This window comes from Callorhinchus milii, unplaced genomic scaffold (genome assembly GCF_018977255.1).
Source record: "Callorhinchus milii isolate IMCB2004 unplaced genomic scaffold, IMCB_Cmil_1.0 Scaffold8, whole genome shotgun sequence".
NCBI lineage: Eukaryota > Metazoa > Chordata > Chondrichthyes > Chimaeriformes > Callorhinchidae > Callorhinchus > Callorhinchus milii.
In genome coordinates this window covers 13840338-13867214 of record NW_024704749.1, presented here as the reverse complement: position 1 = coordinate 13867214, position 26877 = coordinate 13840338, and the positions used below count along the sequence as shown (strand labels likewise).

General features: G+C 46.2%; 1 protein-coding gene across 1 annotated transcript in view; it reads right to left on the bottom strand.

Annotated features, from left to right (window-relative positions):
* The window catches only part of LOC103180422 (collagen alpha-1(I) chain-like), a 46577-nt gene extending 25281 nt beyond the window's left edge, over positions 1–21296 (bottom strand). Inside the window, exons 1-11 of the mRNA XM_007896255.2 lie at positions 21181–21296; positions 18474–18669; positions 16996–17160; positions 16630–16860; positions 10385–11170; positions 9166–9210; positions 5962–6000; positions 5429–5482; positions 5054–5131; positions 821–928; positions 77–130 (exon numbers count right to left, since the gene is read on the bottom strand). Of these exons, the coding sequence (XP_007894446.2) occupies positions 77–130; positions 821–928; positions 5054–5131; positions 5429–5482; positions 5962–6000; positions 9166–9210; positions 10385–11170; positions 16630–16860; positions 16996–17160; positions 18474–18669; positions 21181–21296 (1872 nt within the window). The remainder of the gene's footprint in view (positions 1–76; positions 131–820; positions 929–5053; positions 5132–5428; positions 5483–5961; positions 6001–9165; positions 9211–10384; positions 11171–16629; positions 16861–16995; positions 17161–18473; positions 18670–21180) is intronic.
* Between the last annotated feature and the right edge of the window lie 5581 nt (positions 21297–26877).

Below are 26877 nucleotides of genomic sequence, written 5' to 3'. Positions count from 1 at the left end.
GTTTTACAGGAATAAACCCAAGTTTTACTTGTGTTTAAAGAAGGGTCTTTAATGGATCAAAGGATCAAAGCCTTACTTGCTCCCCTCGATCGCCAGTGATTCCCAGCTCTCCCATGTAGCCTTGCGGTCCCTACAACAACAACAACAACTTACGTTTATATAGCACCCTTCACGCAGGGTAGCATCTCGGAGAGCTTAACGTCAACACATAACCCGACATCAACAGACGCTTTAGCTCAGTGGTTTTCTGTAAGGTTTGACTCTGTCCTCATGGCTAGTGTCTGGGCATCAAGCAAACCTGAGAACACACATCAAGTTCCTTCCAACACAACAGTTCCTCTGAACTGGATCCAAACTTAGTTTAAATCCCTGGTTCAAATATCTCACCTTACATGGTTTACCAACACTCAAAGTCAACTCTCCGGGGTCAACATCTCCTTATTTATTTACTCTGAAGTAAGGCAGCCTTAAGGCAGGAGTGATTTAATCTGAACGCACAGCTAAACAAAGTTTTGTTCCACAGAATGTCCGCTGTGTGTACGTGCGTGTGTTCACGCTGTCCGCTGGCTCAGTCGGTCACAGTCTTTGTCTGGGGGGGGTTGGCAATGGGGGGAGGCGGGGAGAGATCCTCGGCGTCGGGACTCTGAGCTGATTTTATCGGCTGGGACCCCAGTGCAGTGCTGGGGGAGATGGGTGGAGGGTGCACTTGCATTGTCAGAGATGCTACGCTTCGGATGAGACATTAACCCGAGGTCTTCTGCTGATCGCTCACTCAGCCTCGGTCTCCTGTACCTGCGCCGGTTCACCCCGTAAGGTTTACCTGTTCTCCGGTCAGGCCCCGGGGTCCTGGCGAGCCCCCTTCTCCGGGATCTCCGTCCAATCCCTTTCGACCGGGAGCTCCTCGCAATCCCCTCGGCCCCACGAGGCCCTTCAAAGAGGAGGCAAGGAAATCAAAGACAATTAAGACGCGGCTGATTGTGCCTGCTGGCAAATAGCTTGAGCCTCGACTTTCGTGGAGTGGTGGAAGGCTGGTCCGGTTACTAATGGGGCTGTGCAGTGAGGGGGGGTGGCGAGGGGCGCAGAAAGGTTCAGATGTGTCACAGACGGTTGCACAGATGAGAAAAATAAATTGAGATAATGTGGGCTGATGCACAGCAGGTTGATGCGACTTCCAGCAGCTCCTGAACCTGTGACAACTTGTGTACGTTAGTGGCTTCCTGGAAGTGAGCCCATTACTGTGCGAGACACCAATCAATCAATCAATAATAATATAATCCTTGCATTTGATGTAGCGCTTTTCACGTCGGGAGGACGTCCCAAAGCGCTTCACAGAACACACTGTAAAGTGAATTGACTGTATATTTGTGGGCGAACGCGACAGCCAATTGCGCACAGTAATGTCCCACAAAGCGTTGTAGATTGAAAATGACCAATTTATTATTGTTTTGTTTTGGAGGGATTATTATTAGGCTCTGTGTGGAGTAAGGAAACTTGCCCAAGGTTTCGCCCTCTGCCTGGAATTGAACTCAGGTCTCTCACTTGCAAAGCGAGTGCTCTAACCACTGAGCTACAGGTCTCCACTCCAATCAATCAATCAATCAATCAATCAGGCCACATCGAGCGAGTGGCAGTGTGTTTGTTGTGGTTTTACAAATGCATAAGGGAACATTTTGGCACAGGGTTTAAGGGTGAAGTTCCGACAACCAACCCTGGACTGATGAGACTTGGACCAACTCAAATCTCGCTCCGCTCATTAACTCGCCGCAAATTGCCAGCTCGGGATATTTTTCTTCTTTATTAAAAAGACGACTCTCCCATCCCTCACGCGAGCCACAGGTGCCAAGTGGCGAAATGGTTTGAAACTGAAGCCGCGCTCTCTCGCTCTCTCTCTCTCTCTCTCTCGTTCTCTCTCACAGTGCATTTGCATGCCTTGCACAGATCACTCACACTCCACTCACTCACACTCTGCTTGAGGGGGGGGAGGAATCGTTATTACTTCAGGATGAAGATGGTTCACAAAATACGTGTTAACAACAGAGCGAGTAAAGCAACAGCAGTGACGCAGACACTTCTGTGACTGAGCGAGGGTTCGAGTAGCTACGATGCTGAGTTCAGCATCGGCCGATTCCCTGCCACTCGTGTAAGGCTGAGAGGCGATTGGAGGGTAAGTCCCTGAGCCCTAAGGATCAACCTCTGCGTTCAACAGCAATCATGAAACAAAGCATAAGCTTCGGTAATTGAAAGTTTCGGCAAACTCAATGGAAGACGAGGTCAGCAGACAGCAGTGATTGACAGCCCCAAGTGAAGGCTGACACACGTCCATCCATCCACGTCCACCCCAGGCTAAAACCTGATGATTCTCTGTATCTGCCCATCTGTCTGTCTCTCTCTCTGACAGCCCAGGTTGCACTTAGAGGCCAGAGTTGACTGATATCTCAATTGGGAAAGGTTTGTGCAATTGTTTTTGGCACTCGCTAAATATTACGGCATTGCCCCCCCACCTTAAACTGTCTATTTATCTGACCTCTCTTTCCATTTCATTTGAAATACATCTGTCTCTCTTCTCCTGGAGGCATTCTGGCTCGGCACCTATTTTCTTTTACTGGGAGACATTTCAGCATCCCCCCACCCACACACACACCTCCAAGCAGTTCACTCAAGTGCTACTATACATCTAAGAGCCTTCAACCATGTTGGTATCACAGTCAAATCGGAAAAACAGACGCTCACACCTGCTCACACATACAGTCATGAACCCACAGGGGCTGGAGATTGCTATCAGAAGCAAAGAGATTACAAGTTTATAATAACAATATTCCTCGCATTTGATACGGCGCCTTATCAGGTGGTTGAGATGTCTCAAAGCGCTTCACAGGATATGCTGTAAAGTGAATTGTCTGTGTATTGTGTGGGCGAAACGCGGCAGCCAATTGCGCACAACAGCGTCTCCACAAACACGGAGTGACCTCAAAGCTCCCTTCCTTGTGAACCAATTCATACTGCGAGGCCGATGATAGTAATTTGCGATATAAATAAGTATTCAGCGCTCTGGCAGCAGGTCCTTTTCTCCGGTCCTTTTCGGCAATGGAAAGCCAATTGAACCTGCCCCGCCTTTCCTTTCCCCTCTGTCTCTAATAGCCGTGTGTAGTGTCCCTGAGACAATAGAGCGAGTAGGGCAATCGCAGTAACACGGACACGTCTATAAAGGAGCGAGGGTGAGAGAGCTGCGATGCTAGAGTTCAACAGCAGCCGATTCTCTGCACAATACTGCAGGAGATCCTGACCCTGAAACACTGAAGCCTGTGGTTAAAGGCTTGAGCGATTGAAGAGATCTGACACTTAACAACAGGTATGGTATTCCAGAGCAGCTCTCTGGCGGTTTGCAAAGGGCACAAGCGGGTGGTGTGACATTAACAGCTGGGTGTGTGGCAAGCTTTTGTTGGGGAATCTGCCTTTGGAAATCTGAAGTGCTTTGCTCACAGAGTTACCTGAAGAATTACCTTAGCTGTAAATCCCCATTATTATTATTGTCATTATTATTTTCTTATTTGTTTTACTCGCCCACAGATAAACAGTCAATTCCCTTTACAGCATATCCTGTGAAGCGCTTTGAGACGTCGAGAAGACGTGAAAAGCACTATATCAAATGCAAGGATAATTATTATGATTATTATTATATTACTCTCTCCCCTCCACCCCTCTCCTCAAAAGACTCCTCAGACATCTCAAACTCCACAATATCACGTGTTTAATAGTAAAATAATAATAATAATTGTAGTAATCCTCGCATTTAGCACAGCGGGTAACAGCGATTTGCTGTGAGGTGTATTTTATAAGCAAATGCTGCAGCCAATTTGCGCACAGCAATTCTTCGCAAACCAGCCATGAAGCGAGTGATCAATTTTTATCTNGGGGGGGGGGATTGTCGACCAGGGACACTGGGAGAGAGGAACTCACTTCTCTTTTGAATAGTGCCGTGGGATCTGTAATCAGACTGGACTTTGGTTTAAAGTCTCACCCAAACAGTCAAACGCAAGGATTATTACTGTTGTTATTATCAGTGATAATAAAATGATTGCGGATAAATGTATTGTAAGCAATACTGGGCTTTACGCATTAGGTGGCAGTGTAACACCATTAAAACAGATCCCTGATGTTTCACCCCATTCAATGTACGTTTACTCCGACATCAGTCTGGATAAAAGCGAGTTGATAAATTATGTACAGCCATTCCATTTAGCAGAAGCTGCGTTTGTCCCTTTCTAATCAGCCGTATAACGGAGACTTACAAAAGCTTCAAGGCTTCAAGACTTTTAATTAGGCATCTTGTCAACAAAATGTGGCATAAATAAGCCTCGATTCATTCTTACTCCGCGCACCCACCACTTCCTAACAGTTCCAAAGTCCACAACCACTCCACGGTATAGAGTACATTCTGTGAACGCTCTAACAAAATAATCCCAATGATACTCTTTGCGTTTGATACAGCGCCACAGGGAGGATGTCTCAGCATCTTACTGTAAAGTGTAGTGACTGTGTTCATAGCACAATGCACCTGCTATGAAACTCTGACTGACGCAAATCACACAATCACCCAAATCGTTTCTTAAACAAGATTTTCTTGAAAGAGCGACAAGGTAGAATCCCAGGCTCCGCTATGTAGAGGAATTGTGTGATTCTATTCCAAAGACGGGACCGGAGGAAAAGACCTGTGTGTGTGTGAGAGTGCGTGAGGTGCTCAATCGATTGGCATCATGGTAATTGTCTTTCTTCTTCATCCAAAAAACATTGCCGTGACCTGGTGAACTTGCAGCCCAATTTGAGCTGGCAGAAATTCAACGTTGAGCTGACCCGGTTCGTTCGAGAACCAACAAGGGCCGCTAACCTCAGTCGCCAAGCGACGGGAGAGCTTCTCGGCTGAGCTCAAACATCTTCTCGTGCAGGTGGAGCCTGATCTCCTGCGTTGCCTATGTGAGCCCCCACCCAGTGACCTCGAGCTCCACACGCTGACCGACCTGCAGAACAAAGAGCCGGGGATGTGGGTTGCACTTACCTCCTCTCCCCTGAAGCCTGGACTTCCTGAATCTCCTTGTATTCCTGGAACACCCTGTTTAAGTAAAGAATCGTCACACTGTCACCAACGGCCCACAAGAACAGAGTTACTCAACACCAGTTTCAAGTGGCTCTAAAGTTAATTGGCTATAATAATAATAATAAAAAAATGTACACGAGAGAACAGTGGGTATGTGGGATTTGTCACAAACCAACGTGGAGGAAAAGGGCAGGAAAATGGGACTAAAACGAATGCTCTTAAAGGAGCCGGCACAGACACGATGAGCCGAAAGGGCTTCTTCTGTGCCCTAAATTTCGACGAAGACATTGGATTGAGAGTGAGAAGAATAAAGCACGAGTTCTCGTTCATACTTACAGGAATTCCTGGGGTCCCCGGACGTCCACGAGATCCTGGAGGGCCATAATGACTCTGTGTAAAAAAAAAAATTTTTTAAATAAAAATGGTTTGGAAATAATCGCAAGGTAACACGAGGATCGTTAGTAAATCAAACCCGTTCAGGTCACAGATGGCGTAAAGTTGAACTCTGATGTGTAGAAAGGAAAGTAAATGTGTGCCTGCAATTCTCACAGCTCAGTTCAACACAGAGGTGCGTTTATTCTCAATTAATCCCTGGACATTACTCAGGCAGGCGACAAGCAGGCTATTCTCCTCCTCATCAAAACTCCTTCACAAACCGTTGCTCCACATTTACCCCCTCCAATTCCCTTCTCTCGAGCCGCTCGCAGGTAAGTCACCGTGGGCGAGGCTGTGGCTGTGTGTGCGTGTGGTTCGCGCGATGCTCTGCCCGAGGTGCTGTGTGCTATTCCCTGTGGGGCAGTGTTGATCCTGACGTGCCTGTTAACGTGCAGGACTACAGCATAGACAGGCACAGATACTCTTGTACTTACAGGCCAGCCCGACTGCAGCATCTGATAGATGGGGGTTTGCTGTTGAGAAGAAAAGCGCGAAACATCAGGTCTCCAGCTTCCCGAAATACAGAGCGCTTGATATTTTTTTAAACGGGGTGACGAACGAAAAGGGAACGAAAGGTACCGAGGTTTGGAGGGCACCCGCTGACAGAGGGGGAAAAGATTAAATCGCCGTCCGTCTCGTCTTTTATTAAGGCATCAGTCCGTTATCCTACAATAACGTGGCATTGTTCAGTGTAATAACCTCCCATTCATTGCTGTCGCTTTAATATATATCTCCAGCACGTGCCTCTCTCTTGCTTCCAGCTCTTTGACCCTTCCAATGGGAGGTTGCGACCCGTGCGGGCAGTGAAGGCAGACATTCCTGTTCAGGAAGTCAGGAGCCTGTTTATCTTGGTACTTTTTAAAATCCTGCAGGTTGTCACTTGCATTGATGGAACCTTTGCCCCTTCGAGGCGCTCAAAATGCTGAATGGGCGTAAATGTGCTGTACAGCTTTCCGAGACCTTCGGCTCTAAACGACGTGCTCGGAGGGCAGTGGGCTGAGGGATGTCAAGCCAAACGGGGGCTGTGATTTAGGAGACACCTTGAGGGGCTCCATTGGCAGGAGTGTTGGCAGACCACACACCCCCCCTCCCCCCATTTTTTGCGGGACAATTACTCTGGACGCATATCGACGTGCAAGACAGTTTCGATCGGGCAGGCTTCACTTCCTGGCTACCTTCCCCAGACTTGGTGGCCAGGTGATGCTCAAGGATGGGATGGTTGAGGAGTTTCGCACCAAGAAGTATCATGAAGAGAATGGAGCGCACCTCAAAACTTGGCTGTCACCTGCAGAAGAGCATCCAAACATGCTTCCCTCTCCCCCAGCCACCACCACACACCTCTGTCCCTTTCCTACACCAACCATCAGTCAAAATAATGCAGCCACGACGGGCCAAATGTCTTTCCAAATCCCTGACTGTCCAGCTCCTCGGGACGTCCTCCCGACGTGAAAGGCGCTGTGTAAGTGGAACTAGTTGTTCTTCTGTGCTGTACATATCTGCTGTTCTAAGTTGCCTGGAGTAAAACGAGCAACTTGTTAAATGCACTAAGCCTCCCAACTAATGACACGTTGGTTCTAATGGGAGCCAGCGAGGTATTTTAGCATGACCGCTTTTTGCAATTTGTAAACAGAAAATGACAAGCGATGGAAAAATTAACCGCCTCCCATTTGAGAGGGAGGAGGTGAATAGGAAAACTTTGTGAGAGGCACTTTCTGGTTTCAATTTGGTTGTATTTTTAAAGCACATATGGAAACAAATAAATATCTGGTGTGGGGCTGGTCACATATTGGCTTGAGGTGAAATATGCCCTTCAACAGTAAACCAGCTGCAGCTTCTTTGAGGAACTGTATCCTGTGAAGTGCTTTGAGATGTTTTCCCGCCGTGAAAGGCGCTGCATCAAACGCAAGGATTGCGATTATTATTGTTATATTATCATTATAACTATTATTATTATATTACTATTATTACATTATTATGATATTATTACTGTACAACTGATCAGAAAGTGAGTGGAAGGCATTGAAAGCGCAGCAGCTTCTGGAAACTCTACTCACAGAGAAGGTAAGCCAATCTTCGTCTGAATTCCTCCACAGTAAGATTGTGGGTGCGCCAGGCGGGCCGGGGAGTCCAGGGGCAGCAGTTTGCCCTGTCCGTCCCACGGCACCGGAATAACCCTGAAACACACCGCAATCGTCCACCGATTACATCACTGGGAGCTGTTCACCAAACAGCGACGCGTTCGTACCATCCCGCAAAGCGCTTTGAGACATTCCGACTGCGTCAATAAGGCTCGGTATCAAACCGCAGGATTATTGTTTGATCGATTGCAATGCGTCTCGCGGTGTGACGAGCTTCACTATGGCGCGAGTTTGTGTATCACTCAGCTGCACAGTGGGACCCCCTTTCGCTGCAGGAAGTGACATCGAAGGCGACCGCATCAACTGGAACTGGGCCATTTCACGCACATTTACGTTTATATACGTATGTGAGCGTTTGCCAACAAACAAAAACACACTTTACAGCATCAACTGAGAGCAGTCTTCTCTCTCTCGCTCTCTCTCTCTCTGGAATTCTATCCCTCCCTCCGCCTCGTCTCCTTTCCCTCCCAACCTTTAAAGCCCACCTTAAGACCTTCCGTTTCACCCGAGCTTTTGGTCACCTTTCTTCTTCTGGTTCCCTCCAACACTCACCCCCACCCCTCCCACCCTCCTCCCCGCACCTGCCACCCACCCACCCCCCCCCCTGCCCCGCCCCAGCTCAGGCTCCCAGCAGATTCTGTAAAGCGTTTTGAGACATCCTTTCCGAAGTAAAAGGATCCAACATCAAATGTGAGGATTATGAATTGTCATAAGAACATCTGTGTGAAATCCTTTCAGGGTTAACATTAATTTGGTTTGGGCCAAGTTCCTAGAAAACATCAGACTCAGTCTGGGTGCTGTTAAATCTTGTGGGTTTTTTTTTAAATAAAACAGGAAACACATTGCAAAGAGTTCCAGTGGATGAGCCTTGGGTCCCTCCACCACGGCAGCTATTAAATCTATCGAAGCATAAAACGCACAACTCGCCAACTCATCTCCCACTTTCCTCACACATTCATCATGAGTTGATGTGCGCACCCAGTAAGATCGCCAATATTTCACCACAGCACGTGGTGTGAGGAGTGACACCGCCCCAGCTGGGAAAACACCGCATGGGAGATGAAGGGGAAAAGTTTGCAGGGCTATGGGGTCAGAGCGGGGTTGGGGGGGGGGGGGTAGCGGGACTAGTTGGTAGCTCTTTCAAAGAGCCGGCACAGGCACGATGGGTGGAATGGCCTCCTTCTGTGCTGTGAGATTCTATGATAATCCCCTCAGAAACTGTAGCATTTACAGTATAGAGAGGGGGAAACAAAAGGCCATTCAGCTCATCTCTGAAAGAGCTGCCCATTATCTATTAACTATCCCAAGAGACTGAACCCATTTACATGGGAATGGGGGGGGTGGGGGGGAGATTGAAGGGGAATAAAGAAACCCCCCACTGTGTAAAACCCAGAGACATAGTTTGCGTATTGCTGAAGAAATTGACAAAAGTCAATCAAGTCTTTAACATGTTTCTTTCAGTCGGGATTTCTTAACAAAGTCACTGCCCTAAACACTCACTTTGTCTCCTTTAGGTCCTGGATATCCTGGAGGCCCAGGTTCACCCTGAAGTGACACACAAGAAAAAATTAAGAGGGAAACATCGAGATTAAACAATGAACTCCTGAAAGCAAACGTTTAGCCTCGAAGGGTTAAATGGTGGCACCAAAAGGCAAGTCGTTCGTTTGAAGTGGTTTGTAATAATCACTTGAATCCCCGTGCAAATTCACTGCAGTAATAAAAAAAAACCACACCAAGCATAAACCAGACTTGAACAAACATTCTAGCAACACAACAACTTGGATTTAGGCTCCTTTCGCGTACAGTAATGTCTCGGAGTGTTTCACAGTAACACTTATTATTATCGTTACTTATTATTATTAGTGATCGGACAGAAAGATCTGAATAATAATTGGAGTTGAGGTGCAGATCAGCCAGGATCTAATAGAATGGCGGAACAGGCTCGAGGGGCTGAAAGGCCTCCTCCTATTCCTACGGACCCAGATAAACCGCAATAGACCTAACATGAAGGTTATTACGATGTAGACTCTCCAGTTCACGCTATCGTGCGGAGAGAGGAAATTGTCAGGAGCAATTAACTCCCCTCTTGATCAGGAAAGGCTGAGTAATGTGCTTTGTATTGACCTTGACTTCCCCCAAAAAACCCTCTCCACTGAAGCTATAAACCAGGTACAGATATGTCATCCTTGGCCATTAAATGAGATTAAATTTGAAACTAAGAGTTTTTGACACATCAATGGCAAAACAATTGGCGGAGGAGAAACCCTCAACAAAAATATACCACTTTTACAATTCAAAGGCACACGTCCTAACAACAGTGAACCCCTCACCCCAGCCCTAACCCTACAGCAAATTAAATAACACAGCAGGAATTAACGCGCCCTTAAGACACAAACTGCAATGAAGTGGAATTCTAGTTATTTTTTGTTTGTTTGCTTTTATGGGTGGGGGGGAAGTTGGGAGGAGAAAGAAATGGCCATTTCATTTTTCTGGCATTTCTTTGCTCCAAATCGTTGCTAGTAAATTTGATACCAACCATTCCTCCCTTTTTTTTCCCCCCTCTTTCGTTTTGGGTATGTTTTTTTTTAAAAACGGACAGGTGAATAGCAGCTCCCCCCCACAACATCCTCCCCGCATTGACGCAAAGCCCGCAAGTGTCTTGGCAAGTCAAGATCTCGTTGCCCTCCCCTGCCTTGTGTTGACACCTCAATTTACTTACTACTGGACCAGTTGGCCCTGGAGGACCTGTTCTCCTGCCCGATTGCCCGTTACGCTCTGGGCCGATTAGTGTGGGGACGGCAGTGCTCTTCGCGGACCAGTTAACGCTCCACCGGTCGGTCAATTCCCTCTGCTCCCACTCCTCACTCCCTTCTTTGTCATCCTCTCCTCCGGAGTGCTCTGCGACATTCAGGTCAAACTCCGTTCTGTACCAGCTTGGCTGCTTCGCGTTCCGAGTGCGTTCGTCCTGAAGATCTTTGTGGTGCTCTAAGGCAATTCCTTCACCTCGTGGAAGGACGGCACCTCGTGGGGTTGGGATGGACAATGCAGAAAGCTTGTCGGAAACCATCGGCAACACCCCGGCTCCCTTTGGCTCGAGCCCGATCACCGTGTGATCTTCCGACGTGGAGATGAGGAATTCTTCTCCAACGGACTGATCCGGTTTCACAGCAGCCCTTAAATCATCCAACCTGCTGTTTCCCTTCAGCGAACTTTTACGCTCGGAGCCGGGGAGCAGGAGAACGGAATTCGGGCCACCCTTAGCCTTTACCACACGCATGTGGCTGCTGACGTTGGCACCGGCCCGGCCTCGCACGGTGTCTGTGATCGGGTTGTAAGTCAGGTTGAGCAGGCCAGTGCTCTTATGGTGACCATCTGGGACCCTTCTCTCTGGGCTATAGCTTGTAGCAGCTGGATTAGCATTGGGAACGTTCCTGGTGGAGCCTTTAGTGAGGATCCAAGACAAGGTGGATCTCGTGTACGTTCTCGAGGTTGTATCCTCAGAACTCTGAAGGGGGGGAGAAACAAAAAAATAAAGCACAGTTACGTTGAAGACAAGGAATACTTATCGTGCACAAAATCCACGACTGTTTGCGGGACGCTGCTGTGCGCAAGTGGCTGCCCACAAAATACAAGTCACTAAAACTTTGCAATGTATCCTGCGAAGCGCTTCGAGATGTCTCAACGAAGTGATCAAGTGGTATATCAAATGCAAGAATTATTAAGGATTATTCCTATTATACGTGTCCAACCTGTATATACGTGTAAATAGCATTGTATAAAATAACATCGAAAAAGACAAATACTTGCACATTAACTGCCACACTCACCCCCCCCCCCCCCCCACACACACACACACGCAATTCCAATTCGCAACACATATGGACCTCAGTCAAGCAATTGCAATCACATCTGTTCCCTGGGAAATACAGTACAAAGATAAAGCTTTCACAGGAGCTAATTATAGAAAGTAAGAGAGCTTGTGTCTGTTTCCATCATCGATCCCTGATGGCTGACGTTTGCATTTCTGATCTATTGTGGGATTAACTGGCAGCTTCATTATTTCCCCCCCACAAGTATTCCCTAAAATGATGGACAAGTACAGTTCCCGGTCAGCCGCAAAGCACCCTGCTTAAAAAAACACTTTGATGGAGGTTCCTCTCGGGTCCTGGTAGACAATTCAATCTCTCCTACAGCTGCTTGTGGGACGTTTACCTACAAATACATAGTCACAACATTTTATATTAAATCCTGCGATGTGCTTTAGGGTGTTTCGATGACGTGATAAGGCGCTATATCAAAGTCACAAATTATCATGCATTAATATTATACTATTATTCGTGTCTGAGGATTTCGGTAGCCAACAATCAACCGGCCTTAGAATTAAAGACTTTTTTTAAAAAAAAGTTGCACCATATCTACTAACAAAAAACACATCTGTTGTGTATCTTAACTGAGCTGAATTGTTTTGAATTTACAGCTGTAAATACAGTGACTAATAAAGATAAAGATAAAACAGACCTGGATTCCATTCTCTCAGCAATAATCGCTGACTACAAAAGAGTAGGAGAAGGACCGTGCACAGCTTTGTTTGTGATGTTGAACAGCTGGAACTGGGATTAAAAGGAATGCAAGACACAGACTCACATATCAGGAGTCCAAAATTTTAATTTCTGCAGAGAGGTTTTCTATCGAGGAAATTAATAATCCTTCCATTTTGTACAGCGCTTTTCACGCCAGGAAGACGTCTCAAAGCGCTTTGGGGAATTTACCGTAAAGTGTAGGGAATGCATCTTTTGTACGGCAGACAATTTGCACACAAGTAGCCTTGAAGTGAGTGAGTGATTTTACACGGCCAATTGTTTGCCAGGGAACCAGGAGAAACTCCCTTCTCTTTTCGGAGAGTGCCGTGGGATCTTTTAACATCCATCTGAACAGGCAGACAGGACTTTGGTTTAAACATCTAATCCAAAAAGGAAGGCCTCTCCAACAATGCAGCGCTCCCCAACACTGCGTTCTTTGAGTTCAAAGCTATTTACTGACTCAGAGGCGAGAGTGCTACACACCGAATATAGGACAGATGATAAGACGTTTGAACCATTGGAACTTGAGTCGTCTAAATTATGTTTTTTTTGAAAAAAACACTTCAAATACATCTGGTTCAAGACGCAGCTTAAATATTAAGCCGATTCTGGTGAAACACTGGAGCACTGTGTGCTCAAGTCGAGCATAATTGCTGAGAATTAAGTATGAAATATGAGTCTGAGATTGTAACAGCCTTGCTGCAGGTTTAATTGGAAAATGGTAATTTTTGTTCACAATTGCTTGGTTTTAATGAGAACATTTCTACAGTTTCAATGGGACTTTGTCAAACTGCAGAAACTGCGATGAAGAGTGGAGTCTAAGATTTCCTCTACAATTTAACACAAAATAAACCCGTTGTGGAGACAAGTTCTAGAACATTGCGACGTTTGAGTTGCACTCTGTAATCATGTTTTTGTGGTCCACATTTGAACATTTCTACATAATTTCATGCAAAAAAAAATATACCCTACAACCTCCAACACTCAAAGTACAATCCAATGGACGCAAGCAAATGTAGCATTGAGATTAATGTTCGTCTATGGCTGTCCTTATAAAACTTGACCCAGAATCTTTCACACCACAGGACCAAAATTCCACCAAGCTAAGCCTGTAAGACGATTTTGTTTGAAACGTTTAAGATGGCGCAGAATTGCACTCAGGTTCATTAATTCAGGCATAATTTGCAAGCATGGGCAGAGCACGGTCGAAGAGGAAAAGCTTTAGTCTCAATCTAAAAGAGGGGAAGGAGGGGGCAAGGTGGAGCGATTGGGGGGAGACAGTTCCAACGCTTCGGGGCGCGGTGGTTGAAAGTGTGGCCGCTGATGGTGGAGCAGAAGGGACGAGGGATTTTAAGGCATAGTCCATCTATCCTGTGCAAACAGAACAACTGAAATCTATGTCAGGACCAGGTCACTCTGACAAATGGAACTGATTCCAGTCTCTTCGATATGCCTTGATCCATGGATAATGATACTCACAAGAGAAGATGCTGCCCAGAAGGCTCAGCTGTTAAGCCCACAGAGCCCAGCCCTCGCACAAGGCTGCTTTTCCAACACTGAATTTAAAAAAAAATATATAAAAACTCCCTTCTTACTTCTCTCCCTGTAACTTTAAAGCAGAAAGTTGATGCCACCTTGCGTGAGGCTGAACTGCAGCAATATGAGGTGCGGCAATGCACAACAGTCAACGACACCGACGGTTTGATGTCTGCTGACAGAATGCGAGATCTCAAACCACAGACGCTTTCCTTTTTGCATCACAAGACCTAATGGGTGAGGTCGAATGATTCAGTCAACTCAGGAAAATGGGCTCGATTTATAATTCCTTTACTGAATTCCTTTACACTCTTAATGTTTGCAGGCAGACGCTGGCCGATCAACAGAGCCAACACTACTGTTCAAGTAAGTAGCTGGAGCTTTTGTTTTAGGGAGAGAATAGGTGGCGGCTGAAAACCAGGTCAGTCCACTTGCATATAAAAGTGTTACAACCATGGAAACAAGCCATTTGGCCTCTCCATGCTGTTTCTTTTATACCTCCGACCCCTCCAAATCCTCTCAAGTCCACTCCATTTCCCTCTTAGGTAGGCTTCAAGTCTCTTCTGAAAGAAGTTTGTTCAGCAAGACCAGACTCGCCACACAAAATAAACAATAAGTAGAATATGGTACACATCAGAACGTTATTTCGGCAACTAATTGAGACCGGCCGGCTTCCATCTACTCCAAGTGTTTCAGTAAAGTGTTTCAGTAAAGGCTTTGCTCTCTGCTGGGAAGACTTGGAACCAATGATGACATAGTGTCTGCTCTAGTAATTACAGTGTGATGTTTGGCATCAATGGCAGATTGTTAGCTGGCTCCTATGTACAGTATCTTTGCCTTTTTGAATTTATAGTAAAAAATTGTTTTGTTGAAAGCATTCTTTCACCCTGTGGCCACTTGTGCCCGATGTTGCTAATCACTTCCAGAGTCGAGGTAATCTTCTGATGACCCTCACTTTACAAGTGTTTCTACTTAGAAAAAGGAACGTTTCCAGGTCTGTGAATCCTAAACGTGGATACTCACTTCTCCTGACCCGAGTTAACCTCAACCAGCTCTCTGTCTGGCTACTAGTAATATGAACAGCAATTCACCCACCAGTTTGTGGGCAGCAAAATGAAGAATCACAGGCACCATATACAATCGCAGACCAATTGGCAGGATGTTAAGTGATCAATTGATTGCGACTTTAACTCCCACACTAACCTCTGTGAGCTGTAGTGATGTGCGTTACTGATTGTGGGGGGTTTAAACTGTGGCAATTCCTTCATAATCCAACTGATGGGAAGTCTACTCTGACACTATCTACTTCAGAGTGTTTATTCCCATGAGAACAAACCCTTTGAGATGTCCTCCCGACGTGAACGATGCTATATAAATGTAAACTGTTTCAACGGTTCAATGAGGTTATAAGGCACCCTGTCACATGTAAGAGTATTAACCTCTCTGTTTAGTGTGCGGAATCTTTCCCTCCCCCTTCCCCCTGGTTTAAATTCCACGAGGATAGATAACCTAGTCCAAAAAGGAATAATCTGCAAGGGTATGGGGAGTGGGGGGGAGACGGTGTGTGGTAGGGGAGGGGAATGGAGGAAGAAGGCAGGACAATAGGATTGTAAGGATCGCTCTTTCAAAGAACCAGCACAGACACGATGGGCTGAATGGCGTTACTCTGTGCTGTAAATTTCTATGGCTCCAAGTTGAAAGAAGTTGCACTCGTGTTATGTGTGTATCTGAGACATTGAGTGCAGTTTGGAACACTCCAGCCTCAACACAGGTGTTGAAAGACAGTCAGGAAATACTAGAAGAGGAGCTGGACGGACCTTGGTGTTCTTTTGTCCAGCAATTCTCAGGTTCTGCGTACTTGAGGGGAAATAAATATGTTGGCTGCAGCCATAATTTGCTGAAAAGCGCTGGACGATATAAATAGACACACTGCCAAATCCAAGTCACATAAAAAGAATTATCCGTGTTCATCTGGTTTGATTAAGTTGTATTTGGGAGTGTGTGCACTTGGGCAGAAGGACTGGATTTTCCAGCTAAGAGTGTGGTGACCAGATTTCAAATCCTGATCAAAACCCACAGTTTAATTTCCTTTGCAGTTCATGACACATGAGTACATTTTTTCCATTATGGTGACTTTTTTTAAAAAAAATGCTGTCATGGCAAAAATACACCCCACACACACACACACGCGCACGCACGCACACACCCAACACACCACACCACACACGCACATCCACACACACCCACACCACACCACACCACACACCCCCACAAAAAAGGAGAATTAAAAACGTCCTTGAGAAACAAAGCTGAACACAGCAGTCTTTGCATCTGGAAGTCCTGATGCTCGCTAACCGAGAGTGTGGGACGTCAGCTATTTAGTTTATTATGTCATTGCAAGATCGTAAATCATGCTAATCGTTCCCATGTGCAGTGTGGGTGGTGGTGGGGTGGGGGGCGGTCGGTTAATTGCTGATGGAAGTGGAACCTTTCGGTTTGAAAGAACAAAAATCGCCAAAGTTTTTCAAGGAATGTGGTGCAAGATATCATGGTCATTTGTTTCTTTGGACGTCGGTTATACGGGGTATCCATTTGTCACCTTATCCCTCCCTCTCAAAGCGGTTAAGAACATAAGAATTTGCTAGGTCAACAAGGACCAAGTCCAACTAGTCATACACACACACACACACACGTATGTCATGTCGGGTTTGAGCTCTGCTTCTCTCCCCCCCAACCACCCCCTTCCAATTCACCGACCTGATGCAAGTCGGCTAAGGTACCCTACAAACGGTGAACCCCTTTTTTTCCGCGTTCCCTGTCCCCGCCACCCGCTGGCCCGCCCCCTCGCCATGCGGCCACATCTGTCGTTCCCACCAACAGCGAATGGCTTCAGCACTAACTCGGTGGCTTCCGAGAAGAGGACCAATATTTCGAAGGCCGTAAAGCGAAAGGCGGGCACACCTGTTGGTGGTACCATATTCTTCTCCACCCTTCGCACAAAGTTACTGCTCTTTGGACAGCTGCACCTTCGTCCCCTGCTTTTCATTGCTCCGTAAAACACAAAGTCTGATTTACACACCTTTGTGTGAAAAAATGCTTCCTGATTTCACTCCTATACGGTACAGCTCTAGTTTTAAGATGATGCCCCCCACCACCACCCACCCGTGCTTTGTTCTGGATTCTCCGCCATCAGACCATAAGCGTGGAACCTTACCTGCTCAGGCTGCGCTGGTAGAAGAGACAATTCTTCCCGAGAGGAATGGGTGTCGAGCAGCAGTTTAGCACTGGAAACGTTGGTGCATGTTTGGCTGTACCTGATGCAGTGTTCCTCAGCTGCTGTGGGATCCCCCATAACAAACAGTAACTGCTGGAGTAGCCCCTAAGGACAATTCAAAGGTGCGTTTTAAAGTTACCAAATGTCACACTAAAGTCTCAACTCACCTTTTACTTACTGATTCTTTTTTGGTGTCTGACACACGCAGGAACCCATCACTGAGTATCCCAACCAGTGTTTTTCAGTGCTGGTGTTTATACTCAACATGAGCCTCTACTCTCCCTATTCAACCCCCTTCTCCTATACCCCGCCTTTCACACCTCCCTCCCTCCCTCTCTTAAGTTCCTCTTAAACTCGATTTCAGCTCTGCCGGTGCCTTTCTTGTATTTGGGCTCTTTCCAAGAATAAACCCACAGAAAAGCCCCGTTTCGCCCACAAAATACACAGTCAATTCACTTTACTGTATATTCCGTGAAGCGCTTTGAGACGTCTCGGGGATGTGATGAGGTGCAATACCTAATGCAAGGATTAATATTATTATTAAGCCGCACTGAGCAATAGGTCGTTATGTTTAAGAGTACCAGAAAAGCCTCTGTTATAAGGTGTGACGTTTCCAGTAGATTGTGAAACAGATAATTTACAAAGACAGCAACAGTTTAGTGAGGTCAGGACATGTACACTGTTTGCACAGACGGGGCTTCCCTTTAAGCCCGGATTTTGTTCCCATGTCTGATGAAATGGGCTTTCCAGCAGCTGTCACAATCGCATATCAATTACTGAGCTATTATTGTTCCCAGACACTTGGAAAACTCGGCGCTGGATAAATATTTAACGAATTCCTGTCGTTTAAGTGGACGGAGAAAATATTAAAACAACATTTACCATCTTTTAAAAACAATAATTATTCACTGCAGACCTCTGTGGCAGGTCGTAAGTGCTACAAACACGTCTTAATCAGTTATCACTATTATAACAGCCAAAACAAACCTCCCCATTGCCGGGTAACTCAAACCATTTTTGAACCACAAGAACATGTCATAGAGGGGCTATAAATCAACCACTTTAGGGTGAGAAATTCCATCCAGGACCAGCGGATGGTGGGGGTTGGGGGGGGGCGGTGCTCGACTGAAACTTTTTTTTCCCCCACCGAGGGTCAAAGTTTTGTTTTTTGAAAAAAATGGGGTGTGAACCTGAACCTGTGTCAAGATTTCCAGCCAATGTTGGCCAGCAACATGTGAAAATCACCGTTATACATAATCTATTAGAATATATTCTGTGAAACCCTTTGAGAGACTCTTCACAGAATAGATTGTCAATTGGAAATAAATAGCGGACTTCATCAGACATGTGGACATCATTAGGGTTCAAACATGCTAAGGCGCTGTATCAAATACAAGGAATATTATTATTATTATTACCTCAAATGGTGACTCAAAGGCTTCAATGAGACCTCCTACAATGACCAAACCTTCTGTGGTTATTTCCATCCCGAAGTAATTTTTCCATCTCACGCTTTCAACCAGCTCACAGTCCACATACAGCTCCACTTTGCTCAGGGAAACACCAATTGCAACTCTGTGCCACAAGCCGTCCGAAAGGAAGGACACGGGAAACCTGCGGGAACGAGAGGACAGCTCCGATCAACCACAAGTACTACAACAACAACAAACATTTATTATAATAATAATAATTTTTGCATTTGATATAGCGCTTTTCACGTCTTCTCGACATATGCTGTAAAGTGAATTGACTGTATATTTGAGGGGGCGAAACGCGGCAGCCGATGCGCACAGCAGCGTCCCACAAATAGCCATGGGTTGAAATGACCAATTTATTATTGTTTTTGTTTTGGAGGGATTATTATTAGGCTCTGTGTGGAGTAAGGAAACTTGCCCAAGGTTTCACCCTCTGCCTGGAATTGAACCCAGGTGTCTCGCTTGCAAGGCGAGTGCTCTAACCACTGAGCTACGGGACTCCACAGTCCCTTCACACGGAGCAGCGTCTCAGAGCCCTTAACAGTGGAGGAGCCTGGCGCTGAGCCGGGGAGGGTGGGGGTGGGATGGGAGCAAGTGACTCTCGGCAAAACAAAAAAAATTCCGGCTGCCTCAGATACAGGAAAGTGCAACAGATTAACTGAGGCGAAGATTTAAGGCATCGGAAAAGCTTGTAGATCTAAGGTCAGTGAGCCAGCAGCCAGCTCAGCTGACACTAGTTACACAAGCATCTGGTTTGCATCACCATTTTAACTAGCTCTAAATCTTAACATCAGAGACCGGTGGTTGGCAGGTTCTGTTGGAGTTGGAGACCCGGGAAGAGAGGAGGTGAGCTCCGAGTCATTGCTCGAAAGAACCCGGGACGATGAGCATTTGTGTCCGAACGCAAAGAGATATTTAAGAGAAGAAGGAGGAAAGTTGACACTCTGGTCAGACACAGATCCGTTCAGACCGAACTCCAGACATTAAGGGCACTTGCTGTATAAACATAGACATTAGGGAATAGGGAGTAAAACTGAATTAAAAAGGAGGTAACAGTATCCAAAACACATATAATGGTAATCTTTGCCTATTCTTCAGTTGGACCAACCATGGAAAGCAGGAGGGGGCAAGGCGGATGGAGGGATAGAGGAAGAGTGTTCCACTGTTTAAATCTTGACGTGGGCAGAATTTCTACCCCTTAACCCAACTGTGAAGAAACGAAAAATATCCTCCACAAAATCCTTTCCCCTAAAATCTAGATTCCCGTTCCCCAATTGATCTGATCAAGGACTACGTTAAATACCGTGAACTCTGCAGTTTGATGTCATTCAGCCCCCAGCTAGAAACTGGAAGCTGTTCCATTGCTTTGAAAGGATTTCTGTTTGAAGCTCTTCATTTCCCTCGAGCTATGCTGACATAATTGAACCTGTCCCACTCTCTCCCTTGTGAAGACACAAGTGGTTCTCAATGCCTTGATCAGCATCTGGCATCGTTGGCATTTTTTTTAAGAAAAGCCTCCTTTTCATGTGTCAATTTCCCACCGCCTTGCCTCAACTTGTTTTCTTTCAATTAAACTTTCAAGCGATGGTATGGACTGCCGTGTTGGCACTGAGCAGAGGAACACTTCACTCCCAAAACAAAATTGTCTTTTAATTGCTCCCCAACGAAGTGGATTTAATATAATGATGTTCAAATTGAGGGGGTGAGAGGGAGGTGATAGCGGAATTTAAAGGCATTTGATGCTCCACCACCATTGTAGTGTCTCTGTCTGTGTCAATCCTGAACTCTGTAAATAATAATAATTATTAATTAATGAATTAATAATAATAATCCTTGCACTTGATATAGCGCTTTATCACGTCTTCGAGATGTTTGTGGGACATTGCGGTCCGCAAATTATATACTGTGTTTGCTTGCAAATACAGTCGTACACTTCACAGTAAATCCTGTGAAGAGCGTTTTGATAATATAATAAGACATTCCACCAAAATGCAGAGATGATTAGTATCTTTATTATAAAGCTTGAGCCACTTGGCTTATTGGTTTGCGATATCAAGTCATTGGTTTCTGGTATGACCAGAGATCACTAATCTGAGTAAGACTGGAGAGGAATTCCGTGTGATAAGATCAAACCTCAATATTGTGCTTTAGCAGCCTGCATCATTGGAAGCGTTGGGAAGCCTCGTAGAAGACCACCTCCCTGAAGTACCCCCTACTCCTTTCCGCCCCCTAACACCACCCCCCCCCACCGCCATCTCCCCCCACCCCACCCCCACCACAGCATCAAGCTGCTTTTGAAATGAAATGAGGTTGGGCTTAATAATAATTCATTCATTAATCATAATTATTATTATTTACAGAGTTCAGGATTGACACAGACAGAGACACTACAACGGTGGTGGAGCATCAAATGCCTTTAAATTCCGCTTAACCATTTGACGCAGCTTCGTATCTCGTCGTTAAGAGACGTCTCAAAGCGCTTCACAGGATGTACTGTAAAGTGGAGTGGCTGTGTATTTTGTGGGCGAAACGCAGCACAGTGGTGGATTGACGTGGCCAGATTATTATTTATTTTTTGTTGTTTTAGTGGCACGTTTCCACACTGATCTCGTTGACCTGAGCGGGGGACTGGGACGGATGTTTTACTCACTCATAATGCCGCCTCCTGGTGGCCACGAACACGATTGCGTAGGGATTGACGCGGACCTGGAGCAGGATGTCACTTCGCTGGTTGAGGACGGTGAAGAGGACTGTGTGATCCTTCATCGCGTAGCGCAGCTTGATCAGCAAGCTGAACTCGTCTGCAAAGCTGAGCAGCGAGAGAGAGAGAGAGAGAGAGAGAGAGAGAGGGAGGATAAAGGGAAAGGCTTTGAGCGAGGCAGCCTAGCACGTAAAATCTCCTAACAGATTTAAAATGGTTAATTTCTCAAGGTGATACTTGTTACACATTCCATCCGCTTCCAGGCCGATTCCTGCAGATGCTTAACTCGATCTTCATTATGTCAAGCTGTTATTGCGTAAATTACTGTTAGCTTATGTCAGCCCCTCAACCCCGACCGACTTTACTTTGGCACCGACACAAGAATCCATCAAGTTCGTCACAAATAAAGCCTCATAATTCAGCAAGGATCTTTCGATTGTGAGGCAATTTACATTGACGCTTCACCTTTTGCCTGGGGAGGGCTTCTCAAAGCGCTTGTTAAAATCATCGAGGCTGAAATTGTGCATTAAAATGAAATGAATGACCCAACCTCATTCCGAAGGCTTCTCTGCTCGGGATGGCGAGGGTTGAATATTGTCCAATTTCGTAGACGGTGCAGTTGTCCTCATCGTGGGTCAGCGAAATGTTACCGGGTTCGGGGTTCAGTGATGAAAGCTTGTCCAGCAAGTCTACTTCTTCTATGGGGCAAGGAGAAGGAGCCTTCAAGGATGTGTGATGCAATGGTTAGCTTGCTCTCACCTTCCCATGCGAGAGAAAACCTTGGTTTGCCAGTTCAGAACCTCAAAAGTTTCCTAAAGACGTGTGAACCCTCACACCTTCTGAAACCATAAACCCTCCACGTTTCTACCACTCTGCGATATTGCTGTCGAAAATGCAGATGGCATCAAGTGATTCAGGCTCACTTCCATTTTGCGACTGAAATTGCTAACAGAAAAGTATGGCGGGGAGGGGAAAAAAAGGGAACGAAATTGCCAATCCAGAAAAGCCATCTACAATGAAATAATCCTTGCATTTGAGAGAACGCCTTATCACATCTTCGAGACGTCCCAAAGCGCTTCACAGTTCCTACTTACTGTTAGGTAAACAGAGGGGCGTGGAGTTAACAACAACAGCAACAAGATTACATTTGTAAAGCACCTTTCAGGTCAGGAGGACATCCCAAAGCCCTGGGATGTCCTGAAGTAACTCGCCTAAGGTTTTGCCCCGAGGAATCGAACCTGGGTCCTCTCCCTTGCGAAACGAGTGAGCACGCTACATCAAATGCCAGGATTATTGTAGACTACGAAGAAAACCACATCCACACCACAGCATTCCTCAGGGTTTGCTCACCAGAACAGACTTCAGAAACAAAGTATTTCGGAAACAGAAATACTACTTAACCTTTCACCCCCAAATCGTCTGAAATTGACAAGTGACCCCGTTTAAAACAGAGATGCTGAGCTTCCCAAACACAACGTGTCTTTATGAAATCCACATGTCACTGTGAGCGTCAAATGAGGATTTAATTACAGACAGATTAAAAAAGCCCAGAAATAAACCTAGGGTTAAATGCGTAAGAAGTAAATGGAGTTATTACGCTCAAGCAAAGACGCAAACAAAGGTTTCACTTCTCATTTGAAGGACGGCACCTCCAACAATGCAACAAAACCCCAGCGTCAGCCCAGACTATGTGGGTTCCAAGTCCGGACGTGGGGCTCGAACCCACAGTCTTTTGACTCAGATTGCTGTCAGCTGAGCCAGGCTGACACACGTTGACAGATTGTACCAACATCCAAGTGTCTGTGGAACCTTGCCTGAGCAGAAAGGGGGAGAGCGAGGGGGAGGAAGGTGCCAGATGCCTTAAGGAGAGGAAGGGGCAAAAACCGGAGGAGAAAACGATACAAAAAGGAGGGCGACTAATATATGTAACGTATAATATATAGGGGGTAATAATCCCTCCACAAAAAAAATCGGTCACTTAATCCACGACTGTTTGTGGGACACTGCTGTGCGCAACTGGCTGCCAGCGTTCTGCCAACAAAATACACAGTCAATCCATTTTACAATATATCCTATGAAGCGGCACTTTGAGACGTCTCGAAGACGTGAACAGCAGCTAAATCAAATGCAAGGATTATTATTTTTATATACCAGTTATTCAAACACCACGGCACTCTCTAACAGACACGAAAACCCAGGGTTGGGAAGTGGGGGACAGGAAATTAACTCAGCTGTTAAACACCACGAGCTTAGATAAACTAAAGCCGATCTTATAAGCGCTGACCGGGCCTCCATCTGAAAGCCAGAGTAAATCAAAACCGATCTGCTTGAAATATTGAACTCTTTAGACCTATAAATTGCAAATTTTTTTCCTTTGAAATGTTGAAATGCTATTGCGAGGCTTTGCGTTTTTTTTTTATTTTGCGCAAAAAATTCCGCGCGGAATTAGAAAGAAGCGGCAGGCGTCCGTAGCTTAGAGTGTGCGAGACCGACCCAAAGATGAGTCCTTTTTTCTGGTTAAGTGATTTAAGTGAAGCCATGTTTTGCAGAGGGGAGATTTGCTCACAGCTCTAATATACTGAGTCATCTCTCACTCCAGCACAGCTGGGAATCTCCAATGAGTCAAACTGCTCTTGAACTTGACCCCGGTTGAGGGAGAGATCAAACATCTGCCCGTTGTGTTTCTCAACACCCTGTGGGAGTAGATAATGGTTTTACTGCAGCATTGAACGCCAGCGTCTTCAGAGGCAGGGTTGACACAGAGCACGACACAGCTCCGTAAAGCAATGCCTTAATCACCTGGATTTATCGGGGAACTCTGTAGAATGTCAGGCTACAGGTAAGTTGAGTTATTTGCCCTGACAGAAACAATTAGCCGAAAAGTGTGATTAAAATTCTATCTACCTTTTGCTAGCAACTGTACCTATGAAGAGAACAAAGGGCGGAAGCTGTAAAATTGGAGCCTATTTTACACCAGGGGTCATGTCCCTCCATGCAATACCTTATCCTGTGTCGTACTGTCAAAGCGAGTGTAAATCTTGTTTAACCAAAGTGTGAACTTTAACCCTGCAATTTAGTCCCGAGATGTTTTTAACACCATCGCCGGCTCGCGCCAAGCTTGCAAACCTCCAATTTTAAAGTCAAAGACTGATTTCCACAACCTCTCTCCTTTCCACAACCTTAGATTGAACATGTGTTCATCAGGTGCCTGAGGGCTGACAGTATCATTGTGCTCCACTCAGATTTTTACACATGGCAATTCCAATGGGAACAGTTCAACGCACGATGCCACACATCTGGGCCATGTTACACGGTGCGTCTGATCCCAGATGAATCGCAGTGACCGCAGATTGATCTTCACCGCAGAGGAACTCTCAGTCTTCAACCTCCCGTCGGAGGTGCTGTCCTTTGGAAGAGACTTTAAACCCTGGTCCCAAGATCCAGCTCGTTCAGAACTCTGAAGCCCGCAAACTGATCCTGACCAAACTCCGTACCCGCGTCTCACCAGCTCTGGCCCCAGCTCCGCTGGCTCCCCCCCCATCACCGAACAGATCGACTTCAGCATCCTCTCACTCTCGTGTTCAAATGCCTTCACTCCCTGACCCCTCCCTCCCTCTCCGACATCCTCACTCCCCAGTTCACCACCCGAGGCCTCAGCTCGTGGCACCGGCTACTGCTTGTCCTTCGCACCCTCCGCCCAACCATCGGAGGTTGTGCTTTCAGCCACTACGCCCGCAACTCTGGAACACTCTTCCTCAATCCCTCCGCCTTGCCCCCTCTCTCCCCTCTTTCAAGTCCCGCCTGAAGACTTTCCTGCTCGACTGTGCTTGCGGCCACCTTCCCCCCTCCCACGCCCCCCAGCTCGGAGACAGGCTCTGCCACGGTTAAGCGTTCTGAGACGCTACCCTGTGTGGAGGGCGCTATATAAGTTGTTGGTGTCCCGTCTGTGCCTGTCCAGGTGGACATTTAAAGATCCCGTGACGTTATTCTAAAGGATAGAGGGATTAAGGGATATGGGGACAGGGCAGGTAAACGGAATTCAGTTAGAAGATCAGCCATGATCTTATTAAATGGCAGAGCAGGCTCGAGGGGTCGAACGGCCTACTCCTGCTGCTACGTCTTATGGTCCATTCGAAAAGAGGAGAGAGTTTCTCTCGCTATCCCGGCCCACAATCCCCCAGATAAAATCGGTCACTCACTTCATGGCTGTTTGTGGGGCATTGCTGCACGGAGATTGGTTGCCTATAAAACACAGACAGTCACTACACTTCACAGGAAGTTCTGTGAAGCGTTTTGAGACGTCCTTGTGATGTGAAAGGCACTACGTCAAATGTAGGGATTATTAAAATTATTAGAATTCAACCACCCGCACCCAACAGAGAGCTTCGGGTTTTTATTTCACCATCCAAAGCATGTGCTGGAACTTATACAATAAAAAAAGAAGAGAAACAGATTTAGAAAATTAGATGCCCGCTCGTGTGCAGGAGATTAAACGTTGCATTTCACATAGTGACACCGTTACGACCTCTTGCCGTTTCCTTTGTGGCAAGTTTTTAAGTTCAACGATTTTTGAAAAGGAACTTGATGTTTAACACAAGACTAGAGGTTCACACGTCTCTCTCTATTTATTCTTGTCAGTCCTTTTGGAGCTTATAGCAGCAGGTTGATGTGAGCCGTGAGCTGCGAAGGAACTCGACTGATAATGCCGAAAACAAAGTCACTACACTTGACAGTAAAGTCCCGTGAAGTGCTTTAAGGTGTCTCGCCGACATGGTAAGACATTATTATTTCATTGCAAATCCCCAAAGTAGCAGGGCGTGAGTGAGAGAATGCCAACGCTTAACAGGTGTAACAGACAATAATTAATTTACACAGAGGCTGATCAACAGCTGCATTGTGTTACGAGGGAGGGTGGTCGGAGCTGGGACATTGGAGTCGTACAGAAACCAGCTTGGTGCTGTGATGGGAAGAGTTGTAGGGTGGGGGGATCGTTGGATGGACAAGCAGAATGGACTGAATGTCTTTCTTGTTGCCAACATGTTAAAACTCACAGCCACACAGTGAACAAGCCATCAACGACAACCCACATAACCTCTCGCTACAAATGCAATGCATCACCATTGAGTGGATGTGATCTTTGAAAGAAGGTTCGCTCAGGGGACGGGGACACTGTTTGCAAAATCAAAAAATAAGGGACAGAGCAGCAAACCATCTCTCCCACGTTCCCCACCCCACCATTGCATCTTAATCTCCCCTGTAATTGGCATCGCACCCTCCCAGCCAGCCGTGCAGACAAGAAGGACAGAACCTGGAGTGTAAAGTAACAGAGCAAAGTAACGGAACATATCTGTCAACAAGCACTTAGTGGAGAGAGAGAGAGAGAGAGAGCAAAGTAATTAGCAGAGGTCTTGTGGTCAGATGTCACAACCTTTCACAACACCCACGAGGAGAGAAATTCCCCCCCGGGTCTAGATTTACTCCGTTTACGTAGTCTTTCAGAGAGTCCAACATTTGGGAAATTCTAAAAAAAAAAAGCGGCCTTAAATTTCGAAGCCGGTTTCTCTGTAAATTTGGTTGAAGAACTGCAGAAAACAGACTCCAAAGTTAAGAATATATTCAACAGTCTGCCAAACTCTGGACGCTTGT